General features: G+C 44.3%; 1 protein-coding gene across 4 annotated transcripts in view; it reads left to right on the top strand.

Annotated features, from left to right (window-relative positions):
- DENND1A (DENN domain containing 1A) overlaps nt 1–19907 on the top strand; it is a 746239-nt gene that overhangs the window by 708698 nt on the left and 17634 nt on the right. For all 4 annotated transcript variants that reach the window (XM_044305779.1, XM_044305777.1, XM_044305778.1 and 1 more), the window contains one exon: nt 6821–6909. In XM_044305779.1, coding sequence (XP_044161714.1) covers nt 6821–6909 — 89 coding nt within the window. The remainder of the gene's footprint in view (nt 1–6820; nt 6910–19907) is intronic.

The raw sequence follows: 19907 nt of genomic DNA, 5'->3' as shown, positions 1-19907 counted from the left end.
GATCACCCCCCTGTCACTGATCACCCCCCCTGTAAGGCTCCATTCAGACATCCGCATGATTTTTTACGGATCCATGGATACATGGATCGGATCCACAAAACACATGCGGACGTCTGAATGGAGCCTTACAGGGAGGTTATCAATGACGGGGTGATCAGGGTGATCACCCCCCTGTCACTGATCACCCCCCCTGTAAGGCTCCATTCAGACATCCGCATGATTTTTTACGGATACATGGATACATGGATCGGATCCACAAAACACATGCGGACGTCTGAATGGAGCCTTACAGGGGGGTGATCAATGACAGGGGGGTGATCAGGGAGTGTATATGGGTGATCACCCGCCTGTCATTGATCACCCCCTGTAAGGCTTCATTCAGACGTCCGCATGTGTTTTGCGGATCCGATCCATGTATCCATGGATCCGTAAAAATCATGCGGACGTCTGAATGGAGCCTTACAGGGGGGTGATCAATGACAGGGGGTGATCATGGAGTGTATATGGGTGATCACCCGCCTGTCATTGATCACCCCCCTTTAACGCTCCTTTCAGACGTCCGCATGATTTTTACGGATCCATGGGTACATGGATCGGATCCACAAAACACATGCGGACGTCTGAATGGAGCTTTACAGGGGGGTGATCAATGACAGGGGGGTGATCAGGGAGTGTATATGGGTGATCACCCGCCTGTCATTGATCACCCCCTGTAAGGCTCCATTCAGACGTCCGCATGTGTTTTGCGGATCCGATCCATGTATCCATGGATCCGTAAAAATCATGCGGACGTCTGAATGGAGCCTTACAGGGGGGTGATCAATGACAGGGGGTGATCAGGGAGTGTATATGGGTGATCACCCGCCTGTCATTGATCACCCCCCTGTAAGGCTCCATTTAGACGTCCGTATGCGTTTTGCGGATCCGATCCATGTATCCGTGGATCCGTAAAAATCATACGGACGTCTGAACGGAGCCTGACAGGGGGGTGATCAATGACAGGGCGGTGATCAATGACAGGGGGGTGATCAGGGAGTTTATATGGGGTGATCATGGGTGATCAGGGGTTTATAAGGGGTTAATAAGTGACGGGGGGGGTGTAGTGTAGTGTGGTGTTTGGTGCGACTGTACTGACCTACCTGAGTCCTCTGGTGGTCGATCCTAACAAAAGGGACCACCAGAGGACCAGGTAGGAGGTATATTAGACGCTGTTATGAAAACAGCGTCTAATATACCTGTTAGGGGTTAAAAAATTCGGATCTCCAGCCTGCCAGCGAGCGATCGCCGCTGGCAGGCTGGAGATCCACTCGCTTACCTTCCGTTCCTGTGAGCGCGCGCGCCTGTGTGCGCGCGTTCACAGGAAATCTCGCGTCTCGCGAGATGACGCATATATGCGTGACTGTGCGCAGGGCTGCCACCTCCGGACCGCACATCTGCGTTAGGCGGTCCGGAGGTGGTTAATGTCTTAGGGCTCATGCACACGAACATATTTTCTTTCCGTGTCTGTTCGGGTTTTTTTGCGGACCTTAAGCAGAACCATTAGTTTCAATGGGTTTGCAAAAAAAACTGAAGTTACTCCATGTGCCTTCCGTTTACGTCCGTCCGCATGTCCGCTCCGCAAAACAGTAGAACATGTCCTATTATTGTCCGCATAACAGACAAGGATAGGACTGTTCCATTAGGGGCCAGCTGGTCCGTTCCTCAAAATGCGGAATGCATCTAAAGTCTGTTCACATGCCCATTAAAAACGTAGGGGGTCATTTACCAACCAGAAATATGTCTATATTAGGCGCATTTCTGGCGCAGATTGCGGTGCAGAGCCAGGTCTAAAAAAAGGGGGCGTGGTCGGGGAAGAGGACAGGCCGGCAGGCCCTTCTCATTCACCACTTTCTATGCCCGTTTTAGACATAAAAAATGGTCTAAATCTACGCCAGCAAGAGAACTGGCGTCGATATAGAAACGGCGATGGATCTGGTCAAGTTATGTAGAGGCTGGCTCCTCTACATAACTTCTGTGGAGCACCGCCAACTCAGGGGTTATTAAGACCGACGTCTAAAATGCTGGTCTTAATAAATGACCCCCTATACACTCTAAATGCCTTTCACCTCATCCCTCTATTCTCTTGGAGTGTTTTTTAATATTTACTCTTAAAAACTGTTTGTCCAAAAAAGAAATGAAAGGGAATGAGTAACCTGAGAATTACCGTTTTTTATTATTTTATATAATTGTAAACTGCTTTTAAAATAAAAATAGGTGGCAGGATAAGCCCTTTAAACCTTTCCTTCTCTTACTATTCACTTCTTATTGCATCTCATTTTCAATACCACGAGATTTAGGCTAATTATACCTTCTGGGGCATTTTTTATGATAGAATTTTACTCATTTTGGGCTGAGTAACAATGAGGTGACAGCTAAATGAGTAAAATGCTGTTATAAAAATGTCCTGAACGTGTTCATAGCCTTTGTCTAATTTTTTTACTTTGATTTTTCACCTGTATGTGTGCCTTCTTTAGTCATTTTGCACTCTTGTATATTATGTGACCATCACCATATTATGTGTATCATGTTTGTACTCTTACATACTTACAAAGAAGGGTTAATCCTACTGGTAAGACACTTATGGAGGATGTATGATTGTATGTATCATTTTGTTTGGAATTGTTGTCGTTCCCATTTTTGCCTGGCTTGTGTCAGATACAATAGTGAAGAAGTGACATTTACTGACTCGTGTCACGCTCCATTACAAGCAAGATGTCACACGCTCATGACATAATGAACTACACAATGCCGCTCTCTTTATAACTCTTCAATCAGTGTCGTGCTTTTGGAGTGCTACCATTGAGGCTGAACATATTTTGTTGAAATGCAGTCTTGATGTTGCTGCTGCTTTCCTGAAAGTACCGGAATGAGCTCTTCTGACAAATATCTTGTGGGAAACTTTCACAAATTGCTTGAAATTGATCCTTGAAAAGAGAAGGGTGGAGGAGAGAATCCAAATTGAGCTATTTGGTTAAATCATCTTAAATTTCAAGGTTTAGGACACCTCTTAAGAACCTCCTCATTTCTACGTTATCTAGCTCACATCAGAGACGTTCCTTCCTTCTCACTCTAGGAAGCCTCTTGACCTTCACATTTTTGCAGCAAATTTCACTTCCATTGTCCTTTTTGTATCATAAGCCACCCTCTGCCAGATCATTGGCAACTATTGCTTTCCTGTTTCCTCATATGTGTTTATGTGCCATTATTTAAAATTGTCTCCTTTTTTTTGGACAATGCTGTGGTGATGTTATCATGTCTGGTGATAGTCTCAGAACGTACAGTTGAAATGTTGAGTCCTACTCGTGGCATTATAGACCATATTTGCCAGCAGTTAATTTTTTTTTTCCAGGTTCCCAGGAAGTCTTTGGTCATGTGGTCAAATAGATTCGAGCAGGAGCTGGGTTTAAACATTGGGAAAGATTTATGCAGGCAATTGTTGGGAAGGCAGCATTCTTTCACGGCAATCGCCTGCTCATTAGCGGAGGAGACCGCTACTGTTACTTGCCATTGGTCGTCTCCATGCTGTCTAGATATTTTACGGCAGCAGATCGTGATTGGACAGCCCACCCTGCCATTGCTACCAGTGTCAGCCTATGAAGGGACACACCCACAACTGGTAACGGCCAGCTGGACCTTCATTGCAAACATCTAGAAGGAATAATAAAGAAATGGCACAACACAGAGTCATAAGAAAAGTTGATCCAGAATTGTTATTACCTGGGGAGTACAAGTAGTTAATAAAACAGACATGTCAGGAGAAACGTTCCCTCTTTAAAACTAGACCAGTGAGGCAGAAGAGGCATCAAATTTAACACACTATGTGACAGACACTGTCTCTTCCTTGTCCCACCTCTTGGTTGGCTTGCATTAGCCCAAATTTTGGCACAATTTGCTACATCTTAAGACCCCTATAAGCCATGACCTTTTTGAAGGCCCTTTTTAAAACTGTCTAATGAGGCACAAAAAGTGTTGAAAATACATAGTAAATCTGGGGTAAGGCATGCACGACAGTTTACTGGCACACATTGAGCCACAATTCTGGATCATTTAACTTAATCTACCCCAAGATTTCCAATTTTTTTATCAACCAAATGAAATTGAGCATTATACATAAACATAGTGAGATAAGTTTGATATGCCACCTCGATGGTCAGTGATTACTTGGTCGCGTGTCAGGTTAGTCTCACAGCAGTGCAACCAAAGACTGGTGAGGAAAACTAAAACCATCAGCATGGAAGATTTCAAAGGTAAGAAGACATATGGCTGACTGAATGGCTTTGCTTAGTTTCCACTACATATTTCTTAACCTACAGGGCACATTGGACAAGCTTTGGAAACACCTTTTAGAAGTCTTTATCTCCATCCTCTGTTTTCCTACTTTTCTCACTGTCTCCAACCAAAAGAGAAGTGCAGGGGAGCACAGAGTCATTAGGTTGGCAGGAAGAGTAGGAATCGGATTTTAGCAGGACTGGCAAAAAATTTGCAAAGGTTCTCTGGGACTGAACAACTGATGACCTTATCCTTAGGATAGGTCATTAGTATCAGAGCGGCGAGGGTCCTCCTCCCAGCACCCTGCTACTTGGGTGTTCTCAGAAGCAGGCAATGGAACGTCACATCTCGGTTCAAGTGGCCAGGACTGGTCACTACACACTACTCCCATTAACTTGAACGGCAGCTCCATTGCAGAAACCATGTCCATCCTGGAAAGCCCATATGGAGTCAAGCATCTGTATAAAATATACAAGTTGATTACTGTAACCGCCCAGTCCCTGGTTTTCATTAGGTTTGATGTTCGGTGCCTCTACCAGACTGACTTCTCCCTCCTAATTGTTTTACTAATGTTTTGCCAGTCTCTGCCCTGGCTCCCTGTTTCTTTTTGGATGCAGTTCAGGTTTCTGTTTCACATTGTAGGCGCTCACCACAGTCTTGCAATCTGCATCTCTCTACTCATCTTCCTTCAGCAGTTTTGCTTATGCCTGTGACTACTAAAATCTCCTGCTTCGGACCTGTTCTCTGTAATGCACATACAAGCTGCAAAATGTATTGTCATCATTAACTAGGACAAAGCAGTACAACACTCACACTACGCTGCACTGGAAATTCTTAAAGGGGTTCTCCAGGAATACAGTTTTTTTAAGCAAATGACCACAGCATTTCTCGACAAAGAGCAGATTCATACATACCTGCTCCCAGCCATTCCAGTCCTCCATGATGCCTCCGCTGTGTCCATCTTCCATTCCCCAGCTTGTGTCCTTCAGGCGCTGCATGGACATGTTCAAAGGCAGCCAATAACTGGCTTCAGTGGTGACGTAGCCAGAAGCAGAACGCCACCGCGGAGCCAGTCATTGGCTGCAGTGGAGCATGTGACCAAGCCCATGCAGCGCCGGAAGAAAACTAACCGGGGACCAGAACATGCACGCAATGGGGAGCAGGTAAATATGGATCTTCTGTTTACGGCGAAAGGCTGCAGGCATTTGCTGAAAAATCAGCATTCCTAGAGAACCCCTTTAAGGTTATCATTGTATGCAGTTAGTATATGAAACACATATGTAACACATATACAGTATATAGAAGAGCAGCCACATAAAAGTCTAATTCCTCACAACTGCTCTTCTCAGTGTAAGACTCCTATTACCTTAAAGTGTTTGTCCAGGATTTTTTTTTAAAAAAGGTCTAATTTATCTCCTGTACATGGGACATGTCTTGTACTACATATCAGCTCCATTCACTTCAGTAGGAATCAGCTTGTACAGGGTACCCCACTTGATGATGGCACCGTGACTCATACAGACTTGGCAAGGTTAAATTTGAGCAGCAGTTTATTGAGGCAACAAGCATACGGTTAAAGTCGGTAAGTGCCCCATTAGGTCTCTGGTTCTGTTCCTCTCTTAGCGGGGCCAAACTCCAGCAGAGTACACCCTTCCTCCCTCTGGTATATGGCCTGTGGTGAGGGACGGAAAGTGGTGAACTACTGCTACTTCCCAAGGTACAATTAGAGCATTACTAGACACTCTACTGACAAGAGTAGTGCTGTTCTAGGAAAAGCTGATTATTATTCCTTAAGGCTTCAATCAAACAACAGTGGGAAAAAAAAATGACTGTGCGAGGGTCTTTTTTTTTTCTTTTTTTTTTTATAACAACAATGGACTATGGGGTATTCACATGCTCATTTTGCACAGGCCCTTGAATAATCATAAAATAGGACGTGCCCTAGTTTGTCTCCTCTCACTGACCGACAGCCCCCATACAAATGGAAGGAGACCGTATTTAATGGCCGTTTCTCCGGCATTGGTGAAAAAAATGGCCATTAAAAACAGACCGATTTGGCATTATTTTTTCACTGTCATGTGAATGTAGACTTATTCTGGACTATTCTGTTAATCTTGGTACCTCTATGGACTGTCATTCCAAGGTGAAGGAAGAAATTTAGGTATTAGAAGTAGTAATGTAAAGATGTTCCTACACTCAAAAATTCACTCTGGTCCAGTGCAAGCTCCAGTCTTATTTCAGTTTTTGCAGGTTTTTCATGCTAAGCGTTGCTCCATATGTTGAAATTATGTTGCATTAATTCTTGGAGTTCAGTATTTTCCTCGGTGGTGGTAAAAAACATCTATTATACATCAGTGAAGTTTTGTACTTTAACACATTCTCTTCTTTAGAAAACCTGACGGCAGAACCTTGGTTGCCTGATAAACCCAGTCCTGTGTGGTTGTTGCAGGGATGTTAGGGTGAACTGCAAATCTGAGCCATGTCTGAACATTGTGTAATGTTTTAATCACAGGTCCGTCCCCCGAGACCCAATGTTGCTCGCCGGCCCAAAAGTAACGCTGTGGTGGAGAGCCGTAGGACTTCAATCTCCAGCCCTGACCAGTAAGTGCGGACCTTTACTTTATCCAAGTAACATGTTCATCTTGTAATATCTCACTAAAATCTCCCTGAATGTAGTAACCAAAAATGTACATGCAAACTATTAAAAAAATTAGGCTTACACTTTCCAGGTTTTACAGGACCAGCAGAAGAATGAAGCAGGTTTGTCAGTTTATGGGCATGTGGACAGTTGACTCTGGTTCAGCAGTAGATCCAGGATTGTGAGCTTGGGCGAGGGAGGGGGGGGGGGGGGAGACGAAAAAGTAGTGGTGTGCAATGTGTGCCACAGCAATTTGTCCGTAATTGGTCACGCCACCTTGAAGTACCTCAAAGGAAATGTGTCTGCCAGTTAAAACCAGATAATAACATATCTATTTTTTCTAATCTGATTTTATTTTTTGATTATAGATTTTTTTAGTTCCATTTCCTGAACATGATTATGGGGGCGGCCATCTTGGCTGAGCTGTTCTTAACAGCATTTATAAAGCACTAGCTGAAGGACCCAGCTTCGCTCGGGTATATTTAATCTATTTCATTTAATGTTTGTGTGTGTCGTTAAAAGATATCAACACTATCCACTATAAGTGACATCTACAGCCCCCAACCCCAAAATAGTGACCTCCACAGCCCCCCACCCCTTAACACTGACCCCCACAGTGCCCCGTCCCTTAAAATTGGACCTCCACAGCACCCCACCCCCTTAACTTTGACCTTTACAGTAGCCTTCCCTTTTAACAGTGACTTTCACAGCATACCACCCCCTTAACAGTGGCTTTTACTGGATCGGCGGCGTGTCTTTTTGAACAGCTCACTAAGACAGCAGCACTGTACTGTCTAAATGTGAGCTGCAGGGAGAAAGTCACCCTCCCTCCCATCCCTGCAGCTGAAAGAAGTTGATGTTTACTTTCATTATTTCAATCCCTGTAGGCGGAGTGGGAGGGGATGTGGTTTAACCTGATCGGGGCGTGGCTTAGCGGGACCTAGAAGTTGATTTTTAACTTCATTTTTTCAATCTCAGTTGGCTGAGGAGTGGGAGGGGGCATGGCCTAACCAGATCAGGGGCGTGTCCTTTTAAATAGCTCACTCTAAGACAGCAGCACTGTGCTGTCTGAGTGTGAGCTGCAGGGAGAAAGTCACCCTCCCTCCCACCCCTGCAGCTGACAGAAGTTGATTTTTACCTTCATTTTTTCAATCCCCGTCTGCTCAGGAGTGTGAGGGGGCATGGCCTAACCAGACCAGGGCCATGGCTTAGCGGGACCTGGGGGCGGGGTTTTAATCTTTTGAGGGTGGACACATTGTGGCAGGGGGCGTGTCTGTGCTCCTTCCTGCAAGAGTCACACCCCTCTGGGCACCTTACTGGCTCATTTCCATACCAAATAAACAGGATTTTCAGAGGATAAAAACATCTATTGCTGGAACAAAGGCACATCTGGAAATAAGGTACTAAGTGCTATTAGGCTATGGCTTTACTTCAATAGCAATTATCCTGTGACAGATTTCCTTTAAAGATCTCCTACAGCAGTGAAGATAAATGGCTGGGTTGTTATGGAAACCTGGAGTAAAACTGTGTATGTGGAGGCTAACTGCCTGCGAGCTTCTATTGGTTGTTAAGGGTCATGTGACCAGGCTTCTATTGTCTAATGCATTTTTTGGGAATATCTCAGGAACGGTATGTCCTAGAGAGCTGAGATCTGGTCTAAAATCTTCCCGGACACCTGATGTACCTGTGTGCCAAATTTTGTGATTGTAAATGCGACGGTGCGGATTCCTTTAGCGGACATACACACACACACACACATACACTCAGCTTTATATATTAGATTAAGAAAATTGCTTTACAGCAGTCCCATGATCCATAGACACAATTGTCAAAGAGGGGACCTCTGTGACTTCTATGAGAGAGTTTTCTAGGCATGCTCCATGACCTGTGCTGAGGTCATTGTACAAGGAAAGAATAGATAAGATATGACAATCACCTATTGTGAATGGTGGATCCTGTCTTATCAATATACAGAGGTGATATCATTACAGGCAGGATTAGAATGAGTTAACTGCAGTTAAGTGATCTGTACAGACCAAAAAGTTGCGCCAATTATTAGACATAGTGTGAAAATTGCAGTATTTTATGTTTTTTGTTTAACTATATGGAATACATGGATGGATACATTTCCTTTAAAGGGGTTCTGCATTTTTTTTAAACTGATGATCTATCCTCTGGTAAACAGTGAGAAGGCCGCGGCACTACTGCCAGCGCTGCTGCCTTCTCAAACAGCTGATCGGCAGGGGTCCCGGGTGTCGGACCCCCGCCGATCAGATGCTGATGACCTATCCAGAGGATAGATCATCAGTTTAAAAAAACTGCAGAAGCCCTTTAAAGGAAATAATGAAATGTATCATCAGAAAATAACCTATTGGTTAAATCACATTTTTGCAGAACCTCTTTAAGTATGTATACCAACGCAAGAAGGAAAATAAAAGCTGAACAGAGAAATGCCTAATTACTTTATCAGGAACAAACTAATAATACCGCCAAACAGTGACTCTAGTGATCAGATCCCCGATACACACTATAGCAGGATACACTGGGGAAAAGACACACTATAGGTGGATACACTGATGAGATGATACACTATAGCGGCAAACACTGAGGAATAGACACACTATAGGGGGATACACTGAGGAAAAGACACATTATAGGGGGAAACACTGAGGAGGTGACACAATATAAGGTAATACACTGAGGAGGTGACAATATAAGGAAATAAACTTAGGAGGTGACACAATCTAAGGGAATACACTGAGGAGGTGACAATATAAGGGAATACACTGAGGAGGTGACAATATAAGGGGAATACACTGAGGAGGTGACAATATAAGGGAATACACTGAGGAGGTGACAATATAAGGGAATACACTGAGGAGGTGACAATATAAGGAAATAAACTTAGGAGGTGACACAATCTAAGGGAATACACTGAGGAGGTGACAATATAAGGGAATACACTGAGGAGGTGACAATATAAGGGGAATACACTGAGGAGGTGACAATATAAGGGAATACACTGAGGAGGTGACAATATAAGGGAATACACTGAGGAGGTGACAATATAAGGGAATACACTGAGGAGGTGACAATATAAGGGAATACACTGAGGAGGTGACAATATAAGGGAATACACTGAGGAGGTGACAATATAAGGGAATACACTGAGGAGGTGACAATATAAGGGAATACACTGAGGAGGTGACACAATATAAGGAAATAAACTGAGGATGTGACACAATCTAAGAGAATACGCTGAGGAGGTAACACAATATAATGGAATACACTGAGGAAAAGACACACTATAGGTGGATACACTGATGAGGTGATACACTATAGCGGAAAACACTGAGGAATAGACACACTATAGGGGGATACACTGAGGAAAAGACACATTATGGGGGAAACACTGAGGAGGTGACAATATAAGGTAATACACTGAGGAAGAGACACACTATAGCGGGGTACACCAGGTAAGAGACACACTATAACGGAATACACTGAGGAAGAGACACTATAGGGGGGATACATCGTGGTAGTGACACAATCTAAGGGAATACACTGAGGAGGTGACGCAATATAATGGACTACACTGAGGAGGTGACAATATAAAGGAATAAACTGAGGAGGTGACAATATAAGGGAATACACTGAGGAGGTGACAATATAAGGGAATAAACTGAAGCGGTGACAATATAAGGGAATACACTGAGGAGGTGACACAATAAAAAGGGAATACACTGAGGAGGTGACAATATAAGGGAATACACTGAGGAGGTGACAATATAAGGGAATACACTGAGGAGGTGACAATATAAGGGAATACACTGAGGAGGTGACACAATATAAGGGAATACACTGAGGAGGTGACACAATATAAGGGGATACACTGAGGAAATAAACTGAGGAGGTGACACAATATAAGGGAATACACTGAGGAGGTGACAATATAAGGGACTACACTGAGGAGGTGACAATATAAGGGAATACACTGAGGAGGTGACAATATAAGGGAATAAACTGAGGAGTTGACAATAAAAGCGAACACACTGAGGAGGTGACACAATATAAGGTAATACACTGAGGAGGTGACACAATATAAGGGAATACACTGAGGAGGTGACACAATATAAGGGAATACACTGAGGAGGTGACACAATATAAGGGGATACACTGAGGAGGTGACACAATTAAAGATGAGCTAATTTTTTGGGGGAAAAATTGGGTTCGATCTGAATATATTCACGGCGAATTTCGTAAAAAAATGGCTATTTCCGGGCTGCAGAGAGCCTTGCTAGTGGCGTAGAACACTGTGCCTTGCAATAACACGCATTGGGAGTCTGCTTTAGTAGTGAAATAATACTGTGAGTCCGTATGACATGCAGATGACAGGAGTCACTCTTTGAATTACTGCACACTTCACTTATTTGGGCAGTTACGGGGCCAAAACTGACCAAATAACTCAAGTATAAACTCAGCCTTACAGGTCGATGTTAGCGCCAAGAAAAAGCGCACTCCTTTTACACCGTCGTCAGCTAATTCCACATAGATGTTATCAGAACCTGTTCTATTAAACACTTATACAAGTGGAGCCCCCCTACAGAGGGGAGAGGGTGTCAGCAGTAAGTTTGTGTCGACGTCACTGATTATTTTGCCCTTCCTCTGATCCATCACAACAATAACCCACAAAAAACAGATCCTGTTTGTTGAGCATCTGCCTTAACTCGGTCAGCATTTGGTCAGTAATCCATCAGTATTACTAATGCCATAGAAAACAGGAGTGGATCTAAAACAGAGATGACACGTGAATGGAATATTTGCATGTCTTCCTTGTTTTGTACCCAATCCTGCTTTTGGCTACCAAATCACAAGCCAATTCTGATGGGACCATACAGGCCTTACAGCTGCTACACAGACAGGATCCATTGTGCGTCTCATTTTTCCTTGCTTCTGACAGATCAGAAGAAGGGTCAAATAAATGATGATGTCAGCCAGGCTGTGAGGGACACCACCCCTCGTGCCCGCTTGACGTCAGCTACGTCGAGCTCACGAGATACCGTATGGTCAGTGGTTACCAAGGCGTGACGTTACACCCTCCTGGAGTGGTCTGAGGTTTCAAATACAGGTGGTATGGTACAAACAGAATTAAACAGAGCAAAAGTCAGTTTACCAGATGGATGATTCCTTTTGGGTTGTGATGAGTCATTTGCTGTAAGTACATGAAGGGCAGTGATGTCAGTAGGTTGCAGGTCCCTCTAAACACATGGCATGATGTGACCCTCCTTCAGAGAAAAGACATGCCCACTTGCTGGCACAAGCCTTTTAACCTGTAGCCGGACCCTACTGACCTCTGGGAGGGGTCCATCCCGCCCTCTGCTGGGCTGACAGCACATGAGCCAAAAAAATGATTAGGGCTCATTGCTCCAGACCAGAATGTCGCAGGGAGGTGGTTTTGGGACCAATGGATCTGCCTGGGCTCAGGCTACCATTAGAGTCCCAGCATGGTACCGTTATTTGGTTTCTGTGGGGAGATATGTATATCTCCCCTCCCTAGCATCCCACCACCAAGCTATGACCACGGGCCTGTTCATCGTGGCCACAGGAATATGCATCTGGTTTATGTCTGTGATGGACGGGCGATTCATAATTCCTTATAAATCCCCAGTTCAATGCTGTCTGATACATTTTGATTGAACTGGGGACTGGCCTAGACCCCCTGCAGAGAGTTTTTTCCTGTTCCATTAGCTGGGTTCCTGGCTGGCTGAATGGAGGTGTTAAATTGTAATCAAAGGTGGCCTGCAAGAAGTTCTTTGCCATATGGCTGGGCTTTAAGGCAGGGCCCTCCTGTAGAGTTCACTACCTCTGCTATCTGACAGCTGATGGATGGTGTGGGAACATGGCTAACATGAAATAATAATCCATATTCCTCACACAGGCCAGAAGGCAAAATAGTGCCCCAGTCATGAAGTGGGGCGTGTGGGAACAGCATGAGAAGTCCACATCGTGGCCCTATGACATAGTGGTGAGGTGGCAGTGTGTGGAGGTGGTGGCAGCAGCATCAGGAGGAGGCCACAGAGTGGCACAATGACAGTGAGGAGGTGGCGGCAGCATCAGGAGGAGGCCACAGAGTGGCACAATGACAGTGTGGTGGTGGCGGCAGCATGAGGAGGCCACAGAGTGGCAAGGTGACAGTGTGGAGGTGGCAGCAGCATCAGGAGACCACAGAGTGGCAAGGTGACATACTGTGGCGGTGGGTGGCAATACCAGTACTCGCTGAAGATGATGGGTGAAAGAAGGAGCACTTGGCATCAGATGTGTGGCATCAGGCGGGTGACAGCATCAGAATAGTAGCTGAGGCAGGTAGCCAGAAGAAACCGTTTTTTGTCAAAGTGTTGGTGTGGCACCATGGATGATCTAGTCTGATGCATCCACGCCTGATTCTGCCATATGCGGGAAAGTAGAGGAACGCCCCTATCTGAAGCGGGAAGGTCTAGCCCTGCCGACAAGGAGCGATATTATGGTGCAAGTAGAGTAAGTGGAAGCTTCTCCCTTGAAGCCCCTCCTTCTTCACCAGTGTGTGCTAGCCAGAGAGGAAACAAGATGGCGCGTCCTCGTCAGTCAAACTGGGGCGGCATGTGTTGGGATGATGAAGTCCCTGAGATGCAGGCAGCACCCGAAGAGATACGTGTCTCTCAAGTGCAGCAGGCCCCGAAAGCTAAAGAGGTGGCATTCCCCGTACCGGCTGGTGCAGCCGGAGTCACCACTCCGCTGCCCAGGAAGCATCGCTATTTTGAAGGACTAAATCCCATGGTCCCCAGAGAGATTACGGTCCATGGGGAAATATGTGGCAATATCGGAAAGCTATTGAGAACTGGGCAGTCAGGGTATGGGATTGACCCCATCCCAGGGACCCGATTTTTGAGAGGAGGACCGGGAGAATGGTGTGGTTCTCGGTTTAGAGGGGGTCTGGCTTCATTCAAGGTGACAAGACCGGGCAGGAGCTGTATGTTAACAAGCGCTCTGTGAAACCCTGTTACCTTCCTCAGGCCCGCCACAGCCTCTATAAGGGTGACACTGTGGAATAAACCCTCATGGAGTCCCTTCACGGTCCATTTACTGTAGCGATAATCTGCCTCGAGAAACCTCTGGTCCGGTTGTCAGCACCGGAGGTATGGCCGGATGACCCAGCTGCAATAAGAAAAGTGCACTTTCTGAAAGAGGAGTCGGCAGACCGTGTGCTCTGCTTCCGAGAATGACCTCAGCCAGAGCCTGAGCCGCTCATCCCAGGGTTGCCTACTCCACCTGAGAGATGGAAGGAACACCAGACCACCAACCTCCCTGCCTGTGGCCTATGTGAGACCCCAGAAGGTCTTTACTATGGCCCTGTCTCCCAGCCAGAAGTTCGGGCTGAACCTTCCCAGCTTCCTTCAGAGCGAGAAACATGTACCACCGTAAGCAACATGGGGCTTCAGCTTCCTCTAATGTGTATGCCTATGGAGTCCTTTTGTTATGGCTTTGCACAGGGAGCAAGAATGTTATGCACAATTCTGATGGAACTCTTGATCTTAAGAAACTGGATTTGGACTCCAAAGCAGAGGCTCGCCTGTCATGTTTTGTATGCTGTGGAGATCGAATGCAGACTGAGCAGATAAAAACACATGAATGTTTTCAACTTACTGAAGCTCCTTCATTTAATTTATTCACTGCACCGTCCTTGCTTCCTCCTCTCTTTGTCTACGGCTCCGCCCCCTCCCCACTACATCATTTAATTTATTCACTGCACCTTCCTTGCTTCCTCCTCTCTTGGCCTCCGAAATCCTGCGCAGGTGCAGTATCGCTGAATGCCTGCGCCTGTACAATACTCCTGTTCCAGAGGGCAACAGCGCTCTGATTACGTCATTGCTATGTTAACGGTTTTATATGGTCAAAATAGGTGACAGATTCCCTTTAAAACAGATAACTGCAGCACTGAGCGGCAAAGATATTTTTCCTTTTTCCACTAAAACACGCAAAAAAGGGCTTTTGAACAGATAACTGCACCGCTGGCCGCCAAATTTATATTTTTTCCTTTTTCCACTAATACACGCAAAAAAAAGACTTTAAAACAGACAACTGCATCGCTGAGCGGCAAAGATACTTTTCCTTTTTCCACTAATACGCCCAAAAAAGGGCGCTGTGCTATGTGTAATGAACCATCTCTTGTGGTGCTTTACCCGGATGAGTGTCCGCTCTGCAACCATCTCCAGTCACAGCAGTGACACACTCTATAACACACGGAAGACACACACCAGCTCCACATCACTCAGGTTCTGGGGTCAGGACATGGCACTCCCACCTACAACCGCTACCCTCACAGCACAGTGACAACTGGAGGCAAGGAGGAGTCACTGCAGACTTAAGAGACAGAACCTAAGGATGAAAGGAGCCCTGCATTAGCATGGGATCATTGGAGGCCAGCACTGATGCAATGGCGTGGTGAATTGGCTGAGTATGCAGCTAACCTCCAGGGATTGCAGGAAGGTGTAGGCTAGGGATGACTGCCACCATGACACCTTTCCCCTAAATGAAACCCCTGCTCCTGTGCCTTAGAAAGTACCAGGTTAAAGGGGTTCTCTGGGAATTAGGAAAATGAAAATACTTAAATATTACTTTATTATAAATATATTCCTAAATACCTTTCATTAGTTATGATGGCTAGTTTTGTCTAGGAAGCAATCATTACGAGAAATAAAATGGCCGCCGTCCTATTAGTATATGCAAAACCTGTCTTAATCACACAGGAGGACATGCTACTTCAGAGCAGTTAGCCAGAGAGCATACAGTTTACAGTTTAATATGATCTTCAGCTAAATCTCTGTAGAGATGTAGTTTGTGAGGAGACATGAAGTACAGAGAGGAGGGTGGGGATAATGAGCAGCAGCACTTGTATGCAGTCTCCATTACCACAGTCTGTCCTGTCCATCCTTTCTGTACTTCATATCTCCTCATGATCTCCATTCCCACAAAGGTTTAGTTAAAGTTCTTATAATCTGTATTCAGGATCGTTATCCCTGACAAGTAGGAGAGAAGGATGAGGCAGCTCTTTACCTCAGTGCTCGGAAGTAACTTGTCCTTCTGTGTGATTAGGACAGGTTTTGTGTGTATTAATAGGACGGCGGCCATTTTGTTTCTCCAAATGATTGCTCCCTAAACAAAATGAGCCATTATAAATAATGAAAGGTATATGGGAATATATTTACAATAAAGTAATATTTAAGTATTTTCATTTTCTAAATTCTCAGAGAACCCCTTTAATCAATTCTGAAAAATGAACAGGGCCGGACAGTAACTCATTGGTTAGCCCTGGAGACATCGGTGTGGAGTTTGTATGCTTTATCTGTATTTGTATGGGTTTCCACTGGGTATAGTTTGCTCCCAAACCCTAAAAATTGTCCTAGTGCGTGTTCCTAATAGTAAAGATTCTTCTCTGTTGACTATGGGCGCGTTACTTAAAGGGGTTATCCCATGACTAATGTAAAAAATGAAAATCATTCACCAAATAGTACATGGCAACCTCTTTCTAACAAAGCTAGAACCAGCACTGTACTTCACATGGATCCAGAGGTCAAGGGAAGTGTCTTTTCTGCTGGAGCTCAGGGGATGTGTCCATGCTCTCCCTATCACAGCTCAGGAGGTGTGTCCATGCTCTCCCTATCACAGCTCAGGGGGTGTGTCCATGCTCTCCCTATCACAGCTCAGGGGGTGTGTCCATGCTCTCCCTATCACAGCTCAGGAGGCAGTTGAAGGATGAAACTGAGCATGTGCGGCCATCTCAGTGAGCAGGACAAAGAAATAGGAAAAATAAGAAAGAACAGGTGGCGTTATACATATATGGCTATGCTAAAAATTTTATTACATTCTATTAGAAAAGTATTCAGATACAGGTGCTGGTTTGAAACCTGTTGAATATTTTTCGCGGAACAATCCCTTTAAGTCTTGCCCCCAAAGAGCCCATGACGGTGGAGTGTGTGCCCTTCAGAGAGCCCTATGCCTCTGTAGAGAGAATTTATATGTTGGCATTTTTTGGCCCGTTGGACTGGTTAGAACCACATGAAGGGTGAGGTAGGCCAATTATTAGTACAATTTTGCCCAATCGTCGAGCACTATTTAATATAAAATAGAATTATTTGGTGACCGAATCCCCTTCCATAGCGTTAGTACGTCTGTTTATAGCACTTTTAGGTGCCTGTGTAAGGCCGTTTTACATCTGTGGAAAACAGACATTGGCAAGTTCTTCATGACCATTTTCTGTCTTTAATAAAGCGTCTTATTTTTCTGCTTTTTTTTTTTTCCCTGCCTACTTTCATTAGTGTTCACTGGAGCAAGGTGTAACTGGACTCCTTAGATAATGCGAGATGTATATTTTTAGTCATATCGCCGTACCTGTCTGATTTTCTGATCACAATACAAACTGAAGGTAGCAGTTTGCACAAAAGAATAAAAAATGCTAATTTCTTTGTATACAGTAATTTCCTTTCACAGGCGCTGGGGGGTGGGGGTTCTTCCTATTTTGGGTAGAAGAAAATGAGCATGGAACCTTAGTGCCCTCTTGTGGCCCAAGATGGTAAAAGGCACAGTCTAAACCATGGTACTTTTAAAATGTATTTAATGTCCTCTTCTTTGGAGGGAGGTGGAAGTTCATGGATTTTACTGGACTATATGCTGTACATAGACTATCATCACTCACAATCTTACCAGTAATAAAAATTACACGTTTTATTATTTTATTCAGGTATGATTATATAGGAAGTCAAATATTAGTACATTTATACAGTAAAGAAGGAAGAAATCAGGCGCAAAGATGTGAGGAACATACAAACTGGTCTTCTTGTAGCCCAAGCATTCCTGCAATGTACAGTTGTGTTCAAAATAATAGCACTCAGACATCACTAACCTGATCAATCACTGTTTTTGGTTGAAATTATATTTCTACATGGCAAATAATTTACTAGCAGGTGTAGTAGAGTAATAGAAATCCAACATACCCAACAGTCATGACATGCATGCTGCTGATTCTCTGTAATTGAATCACTTATTAAAATGGGCATGTTCAAAATAATAGCAGGAGTTCAATGAGTGAGGTCATTCATTCTTTGAAAAACAGGTGGCAATTATTGCCCTGATTTAAGGAAGGAAGGCAGAAAATGTTGTACATGCTGGTTACAGTGCATTTCTCTCAGAAATTCTGAGGAAAATGGGTCGTTCCAGACATTGTTCAGAAGAACAGCGTACCTTGATTAAAAAGTTGATTGGAGAGGGGAAAACATAAAGTGGTGCAGAAAATGATAGACTGCTAAGCTAAAATGATAGCAAATGCTTTAAAATGGCAACCAAAACCTGAAAGACGTGGAAGAAAGCGAAAAACTACCATTCGAATGGATAGAAGAATAGCCAAAATGGCAAGGACTCAGCCAACAGTCAGCTCCAGGAAGCTTGGCTTTACATAGGCGTCTTCTATCTGAAAGAAGCTCCCGCAAAGTCCCACTGTTGAAAAAAAGACATGTGCTGAAGAGGTTACAATTTGCCAAAGAGCACATTGACTGGCCTAAAGAGACATTTTGTGGACTGATGAAAGTAAGATTGTTCTTTTTGGGGTCTAGTGGCCGGAGACAGTTTGTCAGATGACCCCCAAACACTGAATTCAAGCCACTGTGAAGACAGTGAAGCATGATGGCGCAAGCATCATGATGTGGGGATGTTTCTCATACTAGAAGAGGTCATGCTGCCTTATGCTGAAGAGGAAATGCCCTTGAAATGGGTGTTCCAACAAGACAACGACCCCAAACACACCAGTAAACGTGCAACATCTTGGTTCCAGACCAACAAGATTGACGTTATAGAGTGGTCAGCCCAATCCCCGGATCTTAATCCAATAGAAAACTTGTGGGGTGAAATAAAAAATGTAGTTTCTGAGGCAAAACCAAGAAATAGAGAAGAACTGTGGAATGTAGTCCAGTCATCCTGGGCTGGAACACCTGTTCACAGGGGCCAGAAGTTGGTTGACTCCATGCAACACAGATGTCCAGCAGTTCTCAGAAACAGCGGTTATACAACTAAATATTATAAAGTGATTCAAAGGAAAGCAAAATCTTCAAACATTTTTCAGTTTATATAGTGAATGTTTGAGTTTGTAAAGAAGAATACAAACTGCTATTTTTTTGAACATTCTAATATTCACTTTTCTTAAAAAAAATTAAAGGAACAACACAAATTTGATATATTTTTCTTCATGTTTTGATTTGGAATAGAATGTGTAGTGTTCCCAATGCATTTGTGTGTATGGAAATAAAAGCTATTAGAAGGATTTTGAACTTTCTTCACTTTTTTAAACACACTGCTATTATTTTGAACACAACTGTAGATGTGTGCCACAATACTGCCAACTGGAACATGGATCCAAATCTCTGCATCAATTTACTGTATGGCAGTCGTTTTATGGCTTCTTCAATTGCTAGTGTTAAGAGTAGGTAAAACCAAGTGTGAATTTGGCATGTAACATGTGCGCCCTGCTACATAAGGTGTTATGGGTGCAGTCACTAGATGCCAGTCGCGCCCCCTTTATTAACATACAGTGGATATTGAGACATCGGAGCGCAGGTCAGCAGGGCATAGTAGTTTTTTGCTGTGTTGACATCTGCTCCATATCCTAAACAGAGACAGAAAATGGCATCTATTGATGGCCACCACAGAGAGACAGCTTTTGGGGTAATATATTGTGCGGCACTATGCTATTTTCTGTTATGCTATTGCTGACCCCGCTTATTTGTGTTGCCTGTCCTTCTGTCAATTTAGATTCGCCTTCAACATGGGGCCACTTTTAGTTTACTTTTTCCGGGGCCACTTTAAGTTCCCAGTCCAGCCCTGAAATGGAGCAGGGAAGCAAAGGGTGCACTTGTTTTATAATAGTCTGAACTGAGAT

The sequence above is a fragment of the Bufo gargarizans genome, chromosome 9 (genome assembly GCF_014858855.1).
Source record: "Bufo gargarizans isolate SCDJY-AF-19 chromosome 9, ASM1485885v1, whole genome shotgun sequence".
NCBI classification, from domain to species: Eukaryota; Metazoa; Chordata; class Amphibia; order Anura; family Bufonidae; genus Bufo; species Bufo gargarizans.
Note: the sequence above shows the minus strand (reverse complement) of the source record. Positions and strands in the feature narration are given on the sequence as shown.